The sequence below is a fragment of the Amblyomma maculatum genome, chromosome 10 (genome assembly GCF_055883805.1).
Source record: "Amblyomma maculatum isolate TAMU_Amacu chromosome 10, ASM5588380v1, whole genome shotgun sequence".
NCBI classification, from domain to species: domain Eukaryota; kingdom Metazoa; phylum Arthropoda; class Arachnida; order Ixodida; family Ixodidae; genus Amblyomma; species Amblyomma maculatum.
This window is the reverse complement of record NC_139353.1, coordinates 169,056,304-169,078,267: the sequence shown is the minus strand read 5'-3', so window position 1 is coordinate 169,078,267 and position 21,964 is coordinate 169,056,304. Positions and strand designations below refer to the sequence as shown.

General features: G+C 44.7%; 1 protein-coding gene, 1 long non-coding RNA gene and 1 pseudogene across 3 annotated transcripts in view; 2 read left to right on the top strand and 1 right to left on the bottom strand.

The window, feature by feature from the left end:
* LOC146177897 (protein MIS12 homolog) overlaps positions 1-9,330 on the top strand; it is a 36,041-nt gene extending 26,711 nt beyond the window's left edge. For both annotated transcript variants that reach the window (XM_084580641.1, XM_084580639.1), the window contains one exon: positions 7,618-9,330. In XM_084580641.1, the coding sequence (XP_084436767.1) occupies positions 7,618-7,779 (162 nt within the window). In that variant the 3' untranslated portion in view covers positions 7,780-9,330. The remainder of the gene's footprint in view (positions 1-7,617) is intronic.
* LOC146177896 (uncharacterized) overlaps positions 1-21,964 on the bottom strand; it is a 55,582-nt gene that overhangs the window by 10,206 nt on the left and 23,412 nt on the right. The gene's annotated exons all lie outside the window — the stretch shown is intronic.
* LOC146177898 (CCR4-NOT transcription complex subunit 9 pseudogene) lies at positions 3,741-4,371 on the top strand (annotated as a pseudogene).

The following is a 21,964-nucleotide window of genomic DNA, read 5'->3' as shown; positions in this document are numbered from 1 at the left end:
CCGCCACGGTGCAGCATTATGGTCTTGGTAGAAAGTGACTCACCATGCGACCGAGACGTACTGGCAGAGACTAACGTGGGCTTGCTTCTTGAGAAAGGGATCTGCGCTGCAAGAGGACTTGTTCGCTTACGGGATGGTTGTGCGAAGCTCTGGATTACGAATTTCGGGACCGAGTTTCAGCACATTGCGAAAGGAACGGCCATCGCGTATGTTGCCGACTTTATTGAGCCAGGGAACATCTGTACTCTGGCGCCGCCGTCACCAGCCAGATGTAATGCACCCGACATTCTATCAACTGTGGACATTAATGCCAATCTGTCGGTGGTTGAGCGGCGGCGACTCCTGGACCTCCTTCAGGAATTTGCTGGATGCTTTGCAACGTCTTCGAAAGTTGGGCGTACACCAGTAGCCAAACACCGCATTATGGTTGACGCGGAGACCAAGCCGATTTCCCAACACCCATACCGAGTGTCGTCAACGGAACGAGAGGCTATTCGAAGACAGGTGCAGGAAATGCTTATCGATGACGTGGTACAGCCGTCTACCAGCCCCTGGGCTTCGCCTGTAGTGTTGGTGAAGAAAAAAGACAACACCTTGCGTTTTTGCGTCGATTATCGTAAGTTAAATCAGGTAACGAAACGGGACGTATACCCGCTCCCACGTATCGACGACGCATTGGACCGGTTACGCAATGCCAAATATTTCTCGTCGCTTGACCTCAAGAATGGCTACTGGCAGATAGAAGTGGACGAAAGGGACAGAGAGAAAACAGCGTTCGTCACCCCCGACGGCCTTTATGAATTTAAAGTGCTTCCTTTCGGTCTCTGTTCTGCACCAGCAACCTTCCAGCGAATGATGGACACCGTTCTCTCTGGACTGAAGTGGCAAACGTGCTTAGTGTATCGTGCTTAGTGTATCATTTTCGCGGCTAGTTTTGAGGAGCACCTTGACCGACTGCGAATGGTACTACAGGCACTGCGTTCAGCCCAACTGACGATAAAACCACAGACCATTCTAGTGGAAATCAAGAAGAAAATATGGGCATGGGCCGGGTTAATTGGAGCCGGGTTAATTGGAGGAATATGGGGGAGGCCTTCGCCCTGCAGTGGGTATGCCTCTCCCATATTTCTCCACTTAACCCGGTTCTGTGCTAGCTGCATCCACTTGACCCCTGCGAACTTCTTAATCTCATCCGCCCACCTAACTTTCTGCCGCCCCCTGCTACGCTTTCCTTCCCTTGGAATCCAGTTTGTTACCTTCAGCGACCATCGGTTATCCTCTCTTCGCACTACATGTCATGCCCATGCCCATATTTTCTTCTTGATTTCCACTAGAATGTCAGTAACTTGAGTTATTTATCTGACCCACTCTGCACGCTTCCTATCTTCTAATGTTACCCCTACCATTTTTCGTTCCATAGCCCTCTGGGTTGTCCTTAACTTAAGTAGAACCCTCTTGGTTAGCCTCCACGTTTCAGCCCCATAGGTGAGTACAGGTAAGATGCAACTGCTGTATACTTTCCTCTTGAGTGATACCGGTAAGCTGCTAGTCATAATCTGCAAGTGCTTGCCTAATGCGCTCCATCCCAATCTTATTCTTCTTGTTATTTCCTTTTTTCATGGTCCAGGTCTGCGGTTACTACCTGTCTTAAGTAGACATATTCGCTTATACTTCCAGTGCTTCGCTACCTAACGTAAACTGCTGTTCCTTCCCGAGGCTGTTGAACATTACCTTAGTCTTCTGCATCTTTCTACTTTCCTGTCTAGGTCATCAATAATTATTTGCAGTTCATCCCAGAGTTGCTTAGCAAGGCAATATCATCAGCAAATCGCAGATTACTGAGGTATTCTCCATCGACCCTTATCCCTAACTGCTCCGATTCCAAGTCTCTGAATACTTCCTCTAATGAAGCTGTTAATAGTACTGGGGAAATCGTGTCTCCTTGCCTAACACCTTTCTTTATGGAAATTTTTTTACTTTCTTTATGCAGAGCTGTGGTTGCTGTGCAGCCACTGTATATATCTTTCAGCACTTTCACATACGACTCGTCTACGCCTCGATTTCGCAATGCCTGCATCACTGCCGAGGTTTTTGACAGATGTGATACAAATGGCAATGAAAGAGCTGACGCAAGTGCTGCTCAAGCCTGGAATGGAGAAATGGAATACACCCCACAAAGACTGCAAGGCGACATTAAGACTTATCTATGGGCCAGCAAAATGGAGGATAACAAAATGCAACGCGCTATGTTAAATGGCACACAAGGAGCTAAGGCTTTCAAGCAGCAAACATCAAGTAATGAAAGTCTGACACGTTAAATAACCTGGTGTGTTTAAGACACTTTTGCTGTTTAAAGGTCTAGAAGCACTTGGCAAAGCAAGAAGTGCAAGAAGCAAAAATTGAGTGGGAAGAGATGTGGCCACTATAAAAGTAGGTAAAATATCTTTTCCTTTGTTTCTTGAGCTTCATGCTAGAGAATAAAATTACTTTTACTGTGAGCTTGCCTCCAAATGTTTTTACCAACAGGTTTGTCTTATTTCATTGGTAAGAAGGTGTGAAAAACATGTGAGCGTTCAATACACGTGGATCCAAAAAAAAAATCCTATCTAAAGGCAATACTAGTGGATCCCAAAAAAATCCTTAAGGATCTATCCAAAGGCAATACTAGTGGATCCAAAAACAAGTCCATAAGGATCTATCCAAAGGCAATACTATGGTGGCTAGAAAGGCTAGGTGACGCGAGCGGGCAGAGAGTGCCGCTCCTACGTTTCATGCCTCGCGCAGGTGGCGCTGCTCTCAGCACTTCGATACGTGCTTGGCTCGCGCTGGGGTACACTTTGCTGCGGTTGCAGCGCAGTCATACCAACGAAATGTTAAAAGTATTGTTACCACTTGAAATATTTTAACCAGGTAAATAAAATAGGCAAGTCGGGAGTGACGTCGACTGCAAATATGCTATTCGGCACCGCGAAAGCGGGCGATGCGGCTGTGCCGGTTGTTTTGCTTGTCGCGCTACTAAATGCTTCTTAAACGATGAAGTTTTCGTCTGAAGGTGCATTACGTTCCCTTTCCCGATGCGCACAGTGGTCGCAGTTATAAAGCTAATTATTTTCGTTTGGTTTTGTGAGCTTTAAAAAGCCAAAGCGACTCGGGCTGAGGGGCATTGCAGTCGAAGATTGCTCAGAATGCAGATGGCATGTGATTAATTATTGTGCGGTTACATCGCACAGTATGCAGGCACCAGGCTAATTTGTATTTTTTTGTTCTCTGCGAATTTGCGGTGCGTCTAAAGTGTGAAAGTGCAATTTTTAGCCAGATGATAGCCAGAACATACAACACGCGATGTGAAACGGTATTTAAGTACAGAAGGAACAAATTGCAAAGTTTTGTGTATTGCACATAAAGGCAAGAATGCTGAAAAGAAAATTGAAATATCGCAATGTTGAGGTTGCTGTTGAAGGCCTCAAATATACATGTAATAAAGGTAGAATAAACAATTTTTAGACACAACCACTCACAACCAAATAGCAAATTAACCGCCTCAGTTTAAACAGTTTCATTCTATCTTGCTTTTCTTTTCGCAATAATTCTGCGTCTTCAGGTAGAAGTGTAGTCTGCTAAGAACATAGAACTTGATCACTTTGTCACAGATGTACTATGTTTGTGACAACCAACCAGCTGCAGTTTGGTCATTTGGAGAAAGGATACCAAGTCCATAAGGATACCAAGTCCATAATAGATGTCCGGGCAGTCGATAAAAAAAAAGAATCCGTGTTTTCGCGTTCACTTCGCGTGCAGTTTTAAGTTTTAATTCACAGCGCATTGAACCAGCTGGCTCTGAATTATTTGCGTGAGTGCCAAGTCTACGAGAGAGGTGTTATGAACGCATCGGCCCTGATGAACGTATCGCAGCACCCTACAATGCAGACTGTGGACAAGGAGAAGATATTCCAGTGGATTATCGAGCTCTCCAACCCTGAGACGCGCGAAAATGCTCTTTTGGAACTCAGCAAGAAGCGGGAGGTTGTCCCCGACTTGGCACCTATGCTGTGGAACTCGTTTGGCACCATTGCGGCACTTCTGCAAGAGATAATCAACATCTACCCTGCTATCAACCCTCCAACACTCACCGCTCACCAGTCTAACAGGGTGTGCAATGCCCTGGCTCTGTTGCAGTGTGTGGCTTCGCACCCAGACACCCGCACCTATTTCCTTGCAGCCAACATCCCTCTGTTTCTGTACCCTTTTCTCCACACTGTAAGCAAGACAAGGCCCTTTGAGTATTTACGACTGACCAGCCTAGGTGTGATTGGAGCGCTAGTCAAGTTGTTGGAAGTAGTCGCCTACTACTTCCAGTATTTCGCTACCTAATGTAAACTGCTGTTCCTTCCCGAGGCTGTTGAACATTACCTTAGTCTTCTGCATATTGATTTTCAAGCCTACCTTTCTACTTTTCCTGTCTAGGTCATCAATCATTACTTGCAGTTCATCCCCCGAGTTGCTTAGCAAGGCAATGTCATCAGCAAATCGTAGATTACTGAGGTATTCTCCATCTACCCTTATCCCTAACTGCTCCCATTCCAAGTCTCTGAATACTTCCTCTAAACAAGCTGTGAATAGTACTGGGGAGATTGTGTCTCCTTGCCTAACACCTTTCTTTATGGGAATTTTGTTACTTTCTTTATGCAGAACTATGGTTGCTGTGCAGCCACTATATATATCTTCCAGCACTTTCACGTACGGCTCGTCTACCCCCTGATTTCGCAATGCCTGCATCACCGCCGAGGTTTCAACTGAGTCAAATGCTTTTTCGTAATCAGTGAATGCTATGTATAAGGGCTGGTTATATTCAGAGCATTTTTCTATCACCTGATTGATGGTATGGATATGATCGATAGTAGAGTACCGTTTCCGAAACCCTGCTTGATTCTTTTGGTTGATTGCAGTCTAAGGTTGTCCTGATTCTATTAGCAATTACCTTAGTAAATACCTTATACGTAACAGACAGTAAGCTGATTGGTCTGTAATTTTTAAGGTCCTTAGTGTCCCCTTTCTTATGAATGAGGATAATGTTTGCATTCTTCCATGGTTCCGGTACCGTCGATGACACCAGGCACTGCGTATACAGGGTGGCCAGTTTTTCTAGCACGATATCCCCCCCGTCCTTCAGCAAATCTGTAGTTATCTGATCTTCTCCAGTTGATTTCCCCCTTTTCATAGTTTCTAGTGCTTTCTTGACCTCGTCCTTCGTCACTGGTGGAACGTCTGACTGTTTTTCCCTACTGCCAATCTCATTACGGTCCTGACTACTTTGGCTACTGTAGAGATCTGTATAGAACTCCTCGGCTACTTTGACTATCTTTTCCATATTAGTGATGACGTTGCCCGCCTTGTCCCTTATCGTATTCATCTGGTTTTTGCCTATGCCCAATTTCTTTTTTACCGCTTTAAGGCTTCCCCCGTTCTTTACAGCTTGCTCAATTTTCTCCATGTTATACTTCCTTATATCGGCCACCTTGCGCTTATTGATTAGCTTCGATGTCTCGGCCAATTCGATCTGGTCTGTTGGATTGGAAGCTTTCATACTCTGGCGTTTCTTAACTAAACCTTTCGTCTCCTTAGACAGCTTGCCGGTATGCACTCTAACTATCCTACCGCCTACTTCTACCGCGCACTCAGTAATGATAGCTCTGAAATTATTGTTCCTTGCCTCTAGAGTAATGTCGCCATCCTCAGTTAGAGCTGAAAACCTATTCTGTAGCGAGATCCTGAACTCTTCGGCTCTCCCCCTCACCGCTAATTCGTTGATGGGCTTCTTTCTTACTAATCTGTTGCGTTCCTTCTTCAGATTTAGGCTAATTCGGGACCTCACCATCCTGTGGTCACTGCATCGCACTTTCCCGATTACCTCTACATCTTGCATAATGGCGGGGGTTGAACACATTATGAAGTCGATTTCATTTTTAGTCTCTCCGTTAGGACTTTTCCATGTCCATTTCCGGTTCTTCCGTTTGCTGAAGAAGGTATTCATGATTCGTAAGTTATTGCGCTCTGCAAACTCAACTAGTAACTCCCCCCTGCTATTCCTAGAGCCAATGCCATAGTCACCTACTGCCTTGTCTCCTGCCTGTTTTTTCCCTACCTTGGCATTGAAATCGCCCATTAGTACAGTATACTGCGTCTTTACTTTTCGCATTGCCGATTCTACATCTTCATAGAAGCTTTCAACTGCCTGGTCATCATAACTACATGTAGGTGCATAGGCCTGTACAACCTTCAGTTTATACCGCTTATTAAGCCTAATTACGATGCCTGCAACCCTCTCATTAATACTATAGAATTCATCTATATTACCCGCTATATACTTATTGACAAGGAAACCTACTCCTAGTTGTCGCCTCTCTGGTAAGCCTCGATAACACAGTACATGCCCATCCTTCAGTACAGTATATGCCTCATTCGGCCTCCTAACCTCACTAAGCCCTATGACATCCCATTTCATGCCTTCTAGTTCCTCTAACAGCACTGCTAAGCTAGCTTCAGTGATGTAGTAATAGTAATATGGAAGTGGGCATCAACTTATCTAGGCCAATACCATTTGACTATCATGACTCCCTTCCCTGTGCAAAGCTCAAGTTTGAACTCCTCCACTTGTGCACATCAGCATGTTGCCTTGCACAAGAAGCTTGAGCTGCTCAGATAAACAGCCTGTTCAAGGTAAGGACGCATCTTTCAACCACCATGTACTTAGGAAGTGGTAGAAATCCTGAATGGTCACCTTTCATAGCACTGCACAGAGCTCATGAAACGGAGTATAGATGCTGTTGTGATACCGTTACATCAAGTCTGCTTCATCATCATCATCATCCTCAGCCTGACTATACCCACTGCAGGGCGAAGGCCTCTCCCATATTCCTCCAATTAACCCAGTCCTGTGCAAGCTGCATCCACTTGACCCCTGCGAACTTCTTAACCTCATCCGCCCACCTAATTTTCTGCCGCCCTCTGTTACGCTTTCCTTTCCTTGGAATCCAGTTTGTTGCCCTGAGCGACAATCGGTTATCCTTTCTTCGCGCTGCATGTCCTACAAGCGCAAGCTGTCGACCAACGAGGCAAGCGCCATCCCGCCGTTGGCGCGCTTGCTTCGTTGCTCGACAGATGGCACACCATGTCAAAACAGCTTTTCGACTCTCTTCTGCGAAAATTGTGCATGCCGTCGAAAGCAGGTTTTTGTCTATTCCCAAAAATCTAGGCAAGGACCAATGTTGAATCACATGTCAAATAACGTAGAGCATATTTTCCTGCATTGTGAATGTTATTTCAGCTCGAATAGTGCAGTAGATTTCGCATAGGATTTTTTTGAAACCCGGGCCTCAAATATTCAAGACCCTGCAGAGTGGGCGCACTCAGGCTAGTGATGATGACTCAGCTCGTCAACACCCCTCTTCAAAGGGTATGCTCCTTTCATCCATCTTAGAGAACTATGCCTTTGAGAGAACAGGATCACGTGCGTTGTTGCCCCCCCCCCTCCCCCCCCCCCGTCTGCCTTCTTTCCACGTGATTGGGCTAATTCTGCCTCAGCATGAAATGATGTAGCGGTGTGTCATTTCCTCCCAGGAAGCCAGGCAGCAGGAGGACTTGGAAGCTGAACTGGCTCAGCAGAAGCTTATGCAGCAACAGCTCAAGTCCACCCTGGCGACCATCCAAGAGATGAGTGGGGCTGCCAGCACCGGTGAAGCCGTAGTGACCAGTGCCTCTTCGAGCCCTCAGGGCATCTGAAACATTGTTGGCTGCAGTGTGTTGTATTAAAATATAAGCTACTTTGCTGGTGAAGAGGCAACATCATTGACCGGAAATGGACCAAAAGCCGTGCTCAGTACTCAGTAGAGGCTGAATAGGAGCATTGTTATCACGGCTTTTCCAGTTTGTCCTATTCTTTGCACCACTTGTTTTGTGCAGCATTATTTTTTTGTGCATACTATCAGTCCAGCCTGGACCAAGATAGGAGTGGGCACAACATCAAATTTGAGGCAAACGCAGACCAGCAGGAAGAGAAATGCAGTCAATGCAGTAGAATCAAGAAAACTTTGTCAACAAAATACAGTCATAAAGTACAGAAAAAAAATAAAATACAGGTTAGTAAAAGATGCTCTTTATATAATTGATTGCTTTAAATGTTTAGCAAAATGGATGTAAAATTGTTCTCGAGCTTGTGCATTCACAACTTGGTTTGGCAACCCATTCGATTCGAATGCTGTTACGGGAAAAAAGGAATATTTGAAACAATTCTTGCAAAATCTATTTTGACATGCCTGCTGTGTTTATTGCGGCATATGCGTGTTCTTGTTTTGTTTATGTAACAATCTTTCCTCACGTGGACTAAACTATTAATTACATAATAAAAAAGATTAAGTCTTTTTCCTTTCGTCTCTGAAAAAGGAGAGGCAAATCAGCTTTTGTATAAACGGGGGTCACCGTATCCAACCTTCGGTATTGGGAAAAAATGAAGCGTAAGGCTCAGCTCTGTACCTGCTCTAGTTTAGATATTGGCTTTTTGTGTTATGGGTCCCATATTTCGCATGCATACTCAAGTAAGAGTCGTACAAATACGCTGTGAATTTACTGCGTGCAACTTAAGGCCGAGCTTTGGGGAGCCCTGTAGCTGTGGGATATCCATTTCAAGTGCCTGTGGAGTGAGACAGATGTGTCCCTCACTTGCAACGGATCTTCTGTCGGATCCCTTCTGCCTGCACTTTGGAATTAGGAGCCATGCGTGCAAAGTTAAGATGATAATGTGCATGGACACAAGAAAAGCTGGAGTTCCATAGTTTCACAGAGCCTCGAGGAAGACAAGGGCACTAGATAGTAGGCAAACAAATACTCGTGCAGATTACCACGCTAGGCATATGCTGTTACCTAACATGAAAGAGGAATCCGTAAAACAGCACTTCGAAAAATTTCTAATCAAATGTCTGTATAACTTTAAATAAACAGCAGTCATAACCAAACAACGTAAAAAATAACACACAACAAGGTAAAAACCAAAGGTAACTAGCAAAAAAGCAATAGCAGTCAATCCCTCGTAGCAAAAGCAGTGTCGCATAACATAGTTTTGACACTGCTTTGCTACAATTGACTGTTGCTAAGATCTGTATCGTTTATTTATTTATTTATCGTTAATCTTGTGTTTAGTCATACATGCCTAGTCTTGTGATTGATGGATTTTGATACTGGGTGGGGTAAGTGCAATTGGGCTATTAACGCTTGAGTGGCCGAGGGTTTAAATATACGTTCCTTTTTCTTTCCAATAAACAGTTGGCAGTTTGCGCTCGTCCTGTACCCTCTCTTGTGTGTGTCTTTATTTGCGCAAGTATAAGATGTCTGAAGTACTGCACCAACTAGGCCAACAACACATCTTACTGAAGTATATTCATTCTGCACCATAACTAGTTGGGAAAATAATTCCATATAGCGTTAATTGTACAGTTTATCCACAGCACATATACACTTTATCCCCCCTCCCCAATAGCATATCTACATGTGTCTCCTTGTCATTGCCCTTGAACCTTTCTTCTTTATTTTTTTTTATTTTTTTTTTTGTGTGTGTGACAGGTGTGGTTCACTGTCCTGTTATTTATTTATTTAATCGTACTGCAGGCTAAAATGTTGGCCCAAGCAGGAGGGGCAATACAACAAAAGTATTGGAATATAGAGCAATACAGAGCAAAAAGGACAAAAAACAGGACAAAAGTTCAACTCTGGTCACTGTAATGAAATGGACAAAATTCAAGAACATAGTTCAACTTAAGGAGCCTTTGTTCCGAAAAGACATTCCAGTTCTTCTAGGAAGTCGTTTGATTCATAAACATTTGGTGGCAGTTCATTCCAATCGTTCACAGTTTTAGGGGAAAAAAACTGTTCTTATAAGAGTTTGTTTTTGTGAAAATTGGAGCTAGCGTGTGCAGTGTAGTATGTCTTGTTCTTCTAGTAATAGCATTCTGAACGCATTTCGGAAGGTTTAGGGGAATTTTTTCTCGCAGACATTTATGAAGAAATAGAAGTCGACTTATTTTCCTGCGTATGTCTAACCTGGGAATCTGATGTTCTTGCATAAGGAAAGGTATTTGCAATATATAAATCTTACGGCCTTTCTCTGTATATGTTCCAGTTTATGTCTTTCTTGGTGTAGGGATCCCATAGTAATAATAATAATACTTTATTTTTTCCTTTACTATAAGGAAAGGAAAGGAGCAGCCGCTAAAAAGCTGCTTCGAAGAGCAGCTTGCATATGACTGCATTTCACAGTAGAGAAAGTCATGCCCACACAGTGAATAAACTGTCAATGGAGAAATAATTAGATTACAAAAAAGCACTAGGTAAATCAAGAAAAATACATGAAAATAAAACAAACGCCGCAAGACAGAACACCTAATTTAAAAATATGTATTTATAGAAACATTTCGCGGATTAATTTAATGGGAGGAAGAGAGATATCTTGACCACTATTAGCAATTGATTTGATATGGTAGGACGCCTGAAACGAAGCATCTGCCTGCCATAGTTCGTCCAGCATGCTGTAACGTGCCAATGCTCTGGGTACTGACGCATATTCCAATTTTGATCTTATGCATGCATTATAAGCTAAAAGCTTTGTACTCGCAGGAGCATTTTTTAGTTTCCTTTTCAGAAAGCATAACTTTTGAAAAGCAGCAGCACAGATATTCGAGATGTGTGTGGGCCATGACAGATTGCTGGTAAGGGTTGCTCCTAGGTATTTATAACTCTCAGCTTCGGAAATCGCACTACTACCAAGGTGATAAGTATATATGCTGGGACACTTCTTTCTGGTAACACGTAGAAGAACAGTCTTTTTCCTGTTCAATTCCATGCTCAATTGCCTCAAGAGCCATCTGCAAAGAAGCGTGGTCTTTCGCGTTTGAGATTTTCTTGAAGACAACGCAATCGTCTGCAAATAATCTGACTAAAACATCATCTGACAACACATCTACTAAATCATTTATATAAATAAAAAACAACAATGGACCCAACACACTTCCCTGAGGAACTCCAGAGGTGACAGAAAACATGCTAGATGAGTAATTTTTAACTTGAACAAATTGCTGTCTGTCTCTAAGATAGGCAAAAATCCAACCAAATATGTCATACGGAAGACCGAGCTGTTACAACTTAAACAATAATTTCTCATGGGGTACTTTATCGAATGCCTTACAAAAATCTAAAAAAAAAAACATCACACTGGCCGGACATGTCGAGAATACTCAAAATTTCATGAACTGTTGTGACTAACTGTGTAACAGTAGAAAGACCTTTTCTAAATCCATGCTGGTATACAGACAGTATGCCATGTTCAGCGAGATATTTCTGCAAGTAACTTGTAATAACATGCTCCAACAGTTTACAACACTGACTGGTAATGGAAACTGGGCGATAATTAGTAACTATCAGGCAAATTCCCTTTGTATGGGTACAACACGTGCTTTTCTCCAGTCGTCTGGTATATCGCATGACCTAAGTGACAAGTTAAAAAGATCTGTAAGGAATCCAGAAATCTGCTCAGCATAGTGCCGCAAGAATAAATTAGGTATTCCGTCCGGTCCACTATTATTCTATTTCTTTGTCCTTCTCCCCCCTTTGCAGAAAGCTTTGGAGAATTGTTCCTCAGCAGATGTATTCCTTATCAGGACCCTTTTGAATGCCTGTTCCTTTTCAAGAAAGGTGTGTCCGCACGAAACATGCTTTATTTAGTTGCTCACTAATCGTTCACCCCGCATGGTAACTTTTCCTGCTGCTGCTGCTTTTTACCTGTCAGTAAAGCGGAAATTTGGGCGAGTTGGTACATATTCATGTCACTCACACTGCACTAAGACTGAACTAAAGATGGAGAATAAAACACAAACAGCGCTTGTTTGTGTTTCATTCTTTGTCTTTAGACCTGCCTTGGTGCGGTGTGAATGAAACGAAATGCTTTTTATTTCTTTTTCAGGCCACAGGATCATTGGTTCCAGGCTGAAAAATATATACTGAAGAAACATTTTTTTCCTTCCTCAACCTACTTCTCACCCACCCCCTTCACCCTCACCAGCTTTTCTTCTTCGGAAGCAAAAGCACCCCTGCCAGTGATGATCGCTCCTGGACAAGGGAACTCCTGGAGGCTTACCATATCAGCAAAACGGGGGCTGACTGCATTAATGATACTTTCATCAAACTGTACCAAGGGAAATGTTGTTTTCTTGACGCCACTGATTAAAGAAGAAATGGGCATGGGCAGGACATGTGCGAAGAGAGGATAACTGATGGTCGCTTAAGGTAACAAACTGGATTCCAAGGGAAGGAAAGCGTAGCAGGGGGCGGCAGAAAGTTAGATGGGCGGATGAGGTTAAGAAATTCGCAGGGGCCAAGTGGATGCAGCTAGCACAGAATATGGGAGAGGCCTTCGCCCTGCAGTGGCTATAGTCAGGCTGATGATGATGATGTCTGAAGACCAACTAGCTTAATGTTCTACTGTATTAAGTGCTTTATCTTTTTTCCTGTCTTGTTTTTGTTTTTTGCATTTAAACCTAACCTGACTCCATGCATCGCGTTCACCTAGACCTCACTCATTCGCACAGCCAGACGTTTGTGTGCTGTGCGATGTCATTAAAAAACACCAGGCAGTCGAAACTATTCCTCTATAAGTATTCCTCATATAGCCTGGGCCACCTCGGGACATCAAACCCCATTGATCGACCAAATCACGTTCAAATATTGACGTGAAGAATGCTTAATCATTTTTTCATGGGAGAAATTTGCCCTCCTGTCAATTTTGCTTCATATAAGATACAAGCAATATATGATGGAAGGGATACTTTGGTCTGTCATACTTGTCGGCCCAGTTTAAGTGCTGCCATAAAGGTGGCATTGGACATTACCGCGCCAAAAATGTCCGCTCTTTATTTAAGAAGAAATTAGTGCTAACACTTGGACAAGGACAGAAGAAACCACAAGATGACTGACAAGTGCTACTACTAACTGCTTATCGGGGTGTGAATTAACACAAGGAATATAAAGGAAAATATGAGCATGCGCAGACAGTACAGGCACACACGTCACGCAACTACAATCGATTATGGCAAGAATAATTAAGAAGGGCAAATATTCAGCATCGTAAATCTGCAAATACGCGTCACTCGCACAGCGATCAGATACTGTTTTAACATGGAAGGCCTCTAGCACAAGCTTTTACATTCGCACTCCTGCTTATAATATGTATTCTTAAAGGCCTAGTGCGCTGGTATAGAGGCGCCACTAGATGGGATGGACGTCCCCTTTGAAACGGGGTGGTAGCAGTAGCTATCATGCTCATTTTTCTCCCTATATCTTCATTATTGATTTAAACCATCATTCTATTTATTAAATTTTTGTTTCTACATTACTAACATTATGTCACTTCTCTGCTTTTAAGCCACCAATCTTCCAGTCGTTTTTTGCTAGTTTCCACCGCCGGTTTATTCACCCGGCCACTGTTATCTCTAAACCCCAGAGCTTCAGGAACAGTTACTGCGCCTGCATCAACTTCCGGGTGGATACCATTACATATGAGTATAATATGGTCAATTGTTTCACTGGAGTTACCACATTCAGCACATGCGTCATCTCCATTGTTAAATTCCTTTTTGTAGCTGCGTGTTCTAAGGCACCCTGATCTAGCTTCAAAAAGTAGGGCACTGCCTCTTGAGTTATCAACGAAATCTTCCTTCCTTATCTGCTTTTCCACTTTCGGTATAATTCCACACTCTGTTTCTTTTCCATCAAATTTATCCAATTTTTACCTTCTGTGTTTTTCACCTGTTGCTTAATGCTCTTTATTTCTCCATCCTTGCTACTAGCATACTTACTAGTTAGTTTCCTAGTTCTTTTCCTCCATTGTGAGTCAACGCTTTTTAGGTACAGGTATTTAAATACTTTGTCCAATCTGTTTACTATGAGAGCGACCCCATTCCTTCTCTTGGATTCGTGCCCACAATAAAAGACATAATGGTCGCCGGAGTTAAATTCTCCCATTCCGGTCCACTTGAGCTCGCTGATACCCAAGATATCAATGTTCAATCTGTCCATTTCTTGCTTGACGATATCCAGTTTACCTTGCGTCATAGATCTTACATTCCATGTTGCTATGTGATACATCTCCTTGCAACATCGGACTTTCCAGTCGCTTCCCGACACATCCACAACTGAGCGTCCTTTTGGCTTTAGCCCAGCCGCTTCATTCGTCCTGGAGCTACTAGGAATCGCCCTTTGTTCATCCCCAGTAACATGTGGGACGAATTCCAACCTGGGGGGCTCATCTTCCGGCGCCATATCATTAATGGTATTGTGACTGGCCATGGGGTTTTCTTGGCAGGAAATACTGGAGTGGGTTGCCATTACCTTCTCCAGTGAATCACATTTTGTCAGAACTCTCTGCCGTGACCTGTCTATCTTGGGTGGCCCTACACAGCAGAGCTCACGACTTCAAAAATGCTTCAGGATTTGCCCTATCAAGTCCTGGAGCATCAAGGGACAAGAAGTGGAAGCTGTGACAGATTTTCTCTTCTTGGGCTCCAAGATTACCTCGGAAGGAGACTGCAGCCATGAAATTAGGAGACGCCTGCTTCTGGGAAAGAGAGCAATGGTTAGCCTTGACCGCCTAGTAAAGAGCAGAGACATTAGTCTGCCAACCAAGATCCGTATAACTCGTGCTATGGTCTTTCCAGTTGTGATGTATGGATGCGAGAGTTGGACTGTGAAAAAGGCTGACCGCCGAAGAATTGACGCGTTTGAATTGTGGTGCTGGCGAAGACTCTTGAGAGTTCCTTGGACTGCCAGAAGATCAAATCAGTCAATATTGTCGGCCATAAACCCTGACTGCTCATTGGAAGGTCAAATTCTAAAGTTAAAGCTCAGCTACTTTGGTCATCTGATGAGAAGAGAGGAGTCGCTGGAGAAAGATTTGATGTTGGGAAAGGTTGAGGGTCGCCGGAGAAGGGGTAGGCAGCGAACGCGATGGTTAGATGGCATCCTCGAGGCACTGCAGCTGAAGTTATGTGATGTTAGGAAGATAGTGAGAGACCGAAAGCGTGGCGTGACATGGTCAATAGGGTCACGAAGAGTCGGACACGACTGAACGACTGAACTGAACTGATTTAAATACTTTAGCATTCCTCATATAATATTTTACTCTGAGCTTCCTGTACTTCGAAAGATGCCCAGCCCATATCTCCCTGTAACGCCTCATTTGTAGTTTTGCCGTGGGCACCTAGTGCTAATCGTCCAACGGATCTCCGATTTATTTCTAATGTCGACTGTACCTCTGATTTTAGGCACAAACCGCATTTCCGAAAGTAAGTCCGGGCACCATAATTCCTTTCCAAATACCCCTCAAACCCTCATACCTATTGTATCCCCACAATGCCTTAATGCTTCATTATCCCGGCATTCCTTTGGCCTTAAGTGATTGCTCATGCTTTCCAATGTATGCCAACCTTCGTTTACCCATACCCCCAGATATTTATATTCTGCTACTCTTTTGCTATTCTGTATTTCATGGCCTTGTATTTTAAGACCCTGATCAGTTGAGCCGTTGAAAATCATCAGACCCGACTTAACTGCGCTAAAACAAGCCTAGAGCGTCCCCCTCGTCTCCGCAATACTTAACTAGAGTTTGCAATTCTTCCAGACTCTCAGCTAGCAGCACAATATCGTCTGCATACATCAAACCGGAGAGGCGCTGCTCTACCACCTTTCCACCTAATCTATCAGTTCAGTTCAGGCGTTCAGTCGTGTCCGACTCTTCGTGACCCTATGGACCATGTCACGCCACGCTTTCCGGTCTCTCACTATCTTCCTAACATCACATAACTTCATCTGCAGTGCATCGAGGATGCCATCTAACCAACGCGTTCGCTGCCTACCCCTTCTCCGGCGACCCTCAACCTTTCCCAACATCAAATCTTTCTCCAGCGACTCCTCTCTTCTCATCAGATGACCAAAGTAGCTGAGCTTTAACTTTAGAATTTGACCCTCCAATGAGCAGTCAGGGTTTATGGTCGACAATATCGACTGTTTTGATCTTCTGGCAGTCCAAGGAACTCTCAAGAGTCTTCGCCAGCACCACAATTCAAACGCGTCAATTCTTCGGCGGTCAGCCTTTTTCACAGTCCAACTCTCGCATCCATACATCACAACTGGAAAGACCATAGCACGAGTTATACGGATCTTGGTTGGCAGACTAATGTCTCTGCTCTTTACTAGGCGGTCAAGGCTAACCATTGCTCTCTTTCCCAGAAGCAGGCGTCTCCTAATTTCATGGCTGCAGTCTCCTTCCGAGGTAATCTTGGAGCCCAAGAACAGAAAATCTGTCACAGCTTCCACTTCTTGTCCATTGATGCTCCAGGACTTGATAGGGCAAGACGCCATGATCTTCGTCTTTTTAGTGTTCAGTTTAAGCCCAAGACAGTAACCTAGGTTAAAACCTAGGTTACTGTCTTGTAATCTCCGTTCCAGGTTTATCATATAAAGCATGAACAGCAGTGGTGATAGAGGACAGCCTTGTCTTAATCCTTTGCATACTTTGACATCCTCCGTACTTCTTATCCCTTCCCACGTAATTTCTACTTTGTTATCCGGGTATAGTTCCTGTAGGAACTCTATTATCTCATAACCGATACCTTTTTCTTTTAATACGTTCCACAGGAGTTCCCTGCTTACGTTGTCTTACGCCCCGTTTATGTCCAGGAAGGCCAAATACAAAGGTCTATTTTCCACTCTAGATATTTCGATGCATTTGGTAAGCACGAACAGGCAATCATCTAAGCGCCCACCATTTCTAAAGCCGTTCTGAAGTTCTCCGAGTATCTTGTTACTTTCAACCCATGCTTGCAGCTTTAATATCACCGCCTGCATGGCTAACCTGTACATAACAGATGTTATGGTAATCAGCCTGTAGGATTTTATGTGCATCCTTTCTCCTTTCCCTTTATAAATCAAATTCATTTTACTCTGCCGCCAGCTGTCCGGAATTTCCTTATTCGTTATGATTGTTTCCAGAGCTTTTAACGTTTTCTTACTTTTTGGACCGAGTCCATTAATCAGCTTGATCGGAATTCCATCTATTCCTGTAGATGTGTTTTTAGGAATATTTTTTACTGCCTTTTTCCAGTTTAGATTGGTCAGTTCTAAGTTGCTTTGTATTCTGCTACCTTAATTGTGTTGCTTCCTGATTTGCGGATATTACCTTATCGTCGCTCTTAAATGACTCTGCTATAACTGATGTAATGTAGTTCACTGCGTTGTCTCCCTTTAAACAATTTCCCTCGTTATCTTGAATCAGATCCTGCTTTCTTTGATTCTTTTTCCTTAGCCAGCTTATATGGTTCCAGAATTTTCTTGCTCCGCCTCTAGAGGCATCGTGTATGTCAGCCATCCAGCGATCGGTGGACTGCCTTATTTTCCTTTGGACGAGGGCCTGCACCTCAAGTTTCTTTTGTCGCTATGATTCCCATTTTTGGTCGATTTCCTCCTGAGATACCTGTGCTTTCTTTGCCACTCGGTGTTCCCTTGAAGCAGCCCGTCGTTGTTCAATAGCTTCCCTGATTTCCTTATTCCACCAGCTCCGTGGCTTCCTCTTTCCATTCCAGCGGTTTGCTACTTTAACCTCCTTAATTTTCCTCCTTATGAGTAGTTCTACCTGTTCATAATCCCAGTCTTCCATGGAGCTTTCCTCTGTTGCTTCCTCTATGTCTGCTGCTATCTGCGCTATTTGATCGTCGTTTAATTTTGCGTTTCCGTTTTGTCTAATTTTCATTTTTCTTTTCATCAAGGGCCCCATCTGCAGACTAATATGTTTATGATCACTTCCCAGACTACAATCCGCTTCTTCGTCTATTTCCATTATTGTGACCTTGCTATAAATTTCTTGCGACTTTAGACAGTAGTCAATGGTCGCCTGCCTTTCTTTACCGCACAACTCACAACACAGAATAACTCATGCGTACCAATAGCAATAATTACCACCGCCGCAACAAAATTAACGGCTTTACAGCTATGACAACGAGCAAATTTCACACAGATGAAACGCCGTAGCTAGGGTCTTGCAACGCGCCATTTTAAACGAAAAAGCGCAACCACTGACGTCATCATGCACGGGTCACGTGAGTGTGACGTATTTCCGTGCGTGGCAGCAGGTGAAACGTGTGTGGGATCGGCTGCTGCCACGGGCGTGACTCCAGCCTCAGCGACTGGTGACGCCATGGAGGAAGGAAACAACTTAGGAGAGGCCCTTGCCATTCCGAATGCATTGGAGAAAGTGTGGCGGAAGGACGTCAGAATTTAGGGTTAGCCAAGTCGGGCCAATAGCAACGGCGACGCTGTTGCTATGAAAACTCGGGCCACTAGCAACAGCGTTCTAAGGGTCCTATGTACGTGAGCGTCGCGGAGAAAGAAAATGCAGAGGGTAAAGGAGGAGAGACGTTGCAGCGTCCGGTCACGGCGCGGCCACGCCGGCTTCAAAAAAATGATGTCAGGGCATAGAGGAAGGAAACAATTCTTAGGAGAGTCCCTTGCCAGAGAAGCGTTTAGGGGTAGCTCGGCTGGAAACGCCGATTGGTGGACACGTCGACTGATTGATTGATTGATTGATTGATTAAAACTTTAATTTCCACCGATTTAGGAGGCCGCCTACTCCCCGCTCCTGGCACGCAGGCCTGAGGAACGGGGGCTGGAACCTCCGCGACTAAGGACTGGCGAATATACATTGGTTATTCGCGGCCTCAGCCGCCAGGCGGACGGCTTTCTGCTGGTCAGCGGGGACGTCGCTTCGCAGCAGGGTTACCCAGGCTTCCCTACTTTTAATGTTCTCCCTAGCGCCCGGAGACTTAGGGCATTCCCAAATTATATGGTCGAGGGTCCCCCTCGCTTCGCAGGCTTTACATTTATCGTTTTTTTCTCATCTATCTGGGTGTGAAACAACCTGACAGGGTTCGGGAAATTTCCGGCTTGTAATCGCCGCCAGGCTATGGCCTCTTTATTATTTAAGCTAGGATCCGGTGGCGGCATCGGACGTCTTCCTAATCTATAATTATCGATTATTTCTTTATAGGTTTGCAAACGTTCGTCCATCGCCTGGCAGTCGGGCGGCTCCGCGTTTGCCCGGAAGTAGAGATCTCGGGCTAAATCATGGGCCGCCTCGTTGCCGGGGACGGACGTGTGTGCTGGGACCCAAACTAGGGTGATTTTGCGATCGATTTTAGTTGCAGCTTTTAGAATTCGGGCGGCTTCTTGTGAGACCCTGCCTTTTCCGATATTCCAGAGAGCAGTTTTACTGTCGCTAAAGATCAATCTAGCCTTCGTTCCGACGCAAGTGAGCGCTATTGCGACCTCTTCAGCCGTGTCTATGTTTCTACTTCGGATGGTGGCGGAGACGACTGGTGCGCCGCTACCATCGACTACCGCGGCGACTGCCGCCCCTGATAGGCCGCTTGCAGCGTCTACGTAGGCAACTTCTTTTACTCTGAATTCTTTTGCACTTTTAACCACGTGCTTCTGCTCTCTTCTCCCGTCTCTCCTTGTGGTATTCTGGGTGCATGTTGCGGGAGAGAGGACGGACAATGATGTTCTCGCGAAATTGTGGTGGTAGGGCAACCTTGTCGGCTGTGCCCCTATCTATTTTTCGACCCACCCATTCTAAGATGGTTCGACCCGCGCTCGACCTACTTAATCTTTCATGTTGGGCGATTCTCACCGCTTCAGCAAGTTCCGTCCAGCTATTATGCACTCCCATTTCTATCAGGCGTTCCGTAGAAGAGGAGATGGGTAGACCCAGCGCCCTCTTGACGCAACGCCTGATGAGTGCGTCTATCTTATCTTTTTTATTGGTCCTAATGTTGAGGAACGGTGTGGCATAGCATATTCGACTTATTATGTACGCCTGCATCAGTCTCAAGAGGCTTCTCTCTTTGAGGCCTCTGCCTTTCAATGCAATCCTCCTAAATATCCCTGTTACTTGTGTCGCGTAGGTAGTGAGTTTTTTTATCGTTCCGTCGTTATACCCGTCCTCTTGAATAAAAAGTCTGAGGATTCTGATTTGCTGGACTCTTGGTACGGTTTTGCAGTCGACCTTAATTTCTACGTTAAAGTCGCCCTTGCACCTCATTGATTTTGGATTATATATGAAAAGTTCGGATTTTTGCGGAGAGCACGAAAGACCCCTTTCGGCCGCGTAGGACACAATGGTGTCCGCCGCCGCCTGTAGGCGTTCCTCTATGCTGCCATCGCTGCCATTGTTCATCCAGATATTAACGTCGTCCGCGTAAATGCTGAACTTCAGGTCTTTTATGACTTTAAGAGCGGCAGGAAGGCCTCTCATCACCACGTTAAAAAGGAAGGGGGAGAGCACCGAGCCTTGCGGAGTTCCTTTACTTCCCAGGTGGACAGTGGGGGATTCTAGGTCCTGAAACTTTAGTTTCAACGTCCTGTTTGTCAGGAAATCCATTACGTAATTATATGTCCTCTCGCCGACTCCTAATTCCTGTAGTCCCGCGAGAATTGCCTGGTGTTTTACGTTGTCAAATGCTTTTGTTAGATCTAGTGCTAGAATTACCTTCGCGTCTCTGGATTTCGAGTCAATTATGTCATGTTGTAATCGGAGCATTACATCCTGTGTGCACAGGCCCGGTCGGAACCCGACCATCTCGTGCGGCCACAGGTCGTTTTTCTCCATGAAATTAGTTAGCCTTGTTTGGATTACACGTTCCATAAGCTTTCCAATGCATGAGGTTAGAGAAATAGGTCTGAGGTTTTCCAATTTCGGGGGCTTGTCAGGTTTTGGAATTAGCACAACGTTTGTAGTTTTCCATTGCTGGGGAAGACGACCGCTACTCCATACTTCTTGCATGTAGTTGGTGAGTGCCGTTGTGGAAGCGTCGTCTAGGTTTCATAGCATTTTATTTGTTATTCCATCGGGGCCGGGAGCTGATCGCGTCTTTAAGCTCAGGATTTCGGCTCTAACTTCCGCTTCTCAGATGGGCGCGTCGAGGGCCTCGTTCGGTGGGCCCGCGTATTGCCTAAGAGGAAGGGATGTTGTATCGCCGACATATGTGTCTACGAGTTTAGTTATTAGTTCCGCGTCAGTCCCCTCGAACGCGCGTGTCTTGCCTTTGCTATTGTTGTGTTTGACTGTGTTTTCGAACTGTCGGGATCAAGACGATATCGTAACAGACTCCACGTCTTTGAAAGGCTCATGTTGCCCTCCATTTCATCGCACCTGTTACACCAGTTTTGCTCGCAGAGTTTAATTGCATAATCCTCAATTTCCTTATTGTGCCTGGCTATTTTTCGCCTTAGGTTTCGGTTCCATCTCTGACACCGGAGGCGTCTTTCCATACTTTTTTTTGCTTCCCACATGTGTAGGAGTTTCCTGTCGACTGTTTTCGGTGCATCGTCCCCCTCTAGGGTAATGGTAGCGGATTTAACGTGGTGCATGAGAGTTTCTGCCCAATCGTCGATATTTTCAATATTTTCGTCCATGTTTGCAGATTCCCTAATTTGTCTGAATTTCTCCCATTCGATTGCACTGATGATCTTTTCTCGTCTTACTTTGACTCCTCGTTTAAGCGTTATTTCGAGGACGTAATGATCGCTTCCAAAGTTGAGCTCTGTGTTCTTCCACCTAAGCTCCTCTATGTTTTTGGTGAATGTTAAGTCTGGGGTTGTGTCTTTGCTCACACTGTTTCCCACCCTGGTCGGGCAGCCAGAGTCTGTCTGCAGGGTGAGGTTTAATTCGTGAAAATCTTCCCATAACTGCCTGCCCTTCGGATATCTTGCCTATTATATCCCCACTCTTGGTGGCAGGCGTTGAAGTCTCCTACAATTAGCAGGGGGTTAGCTCCGGCTGCCTTCATTGCTTTGCGAAATAATGTCTTGAACCCAA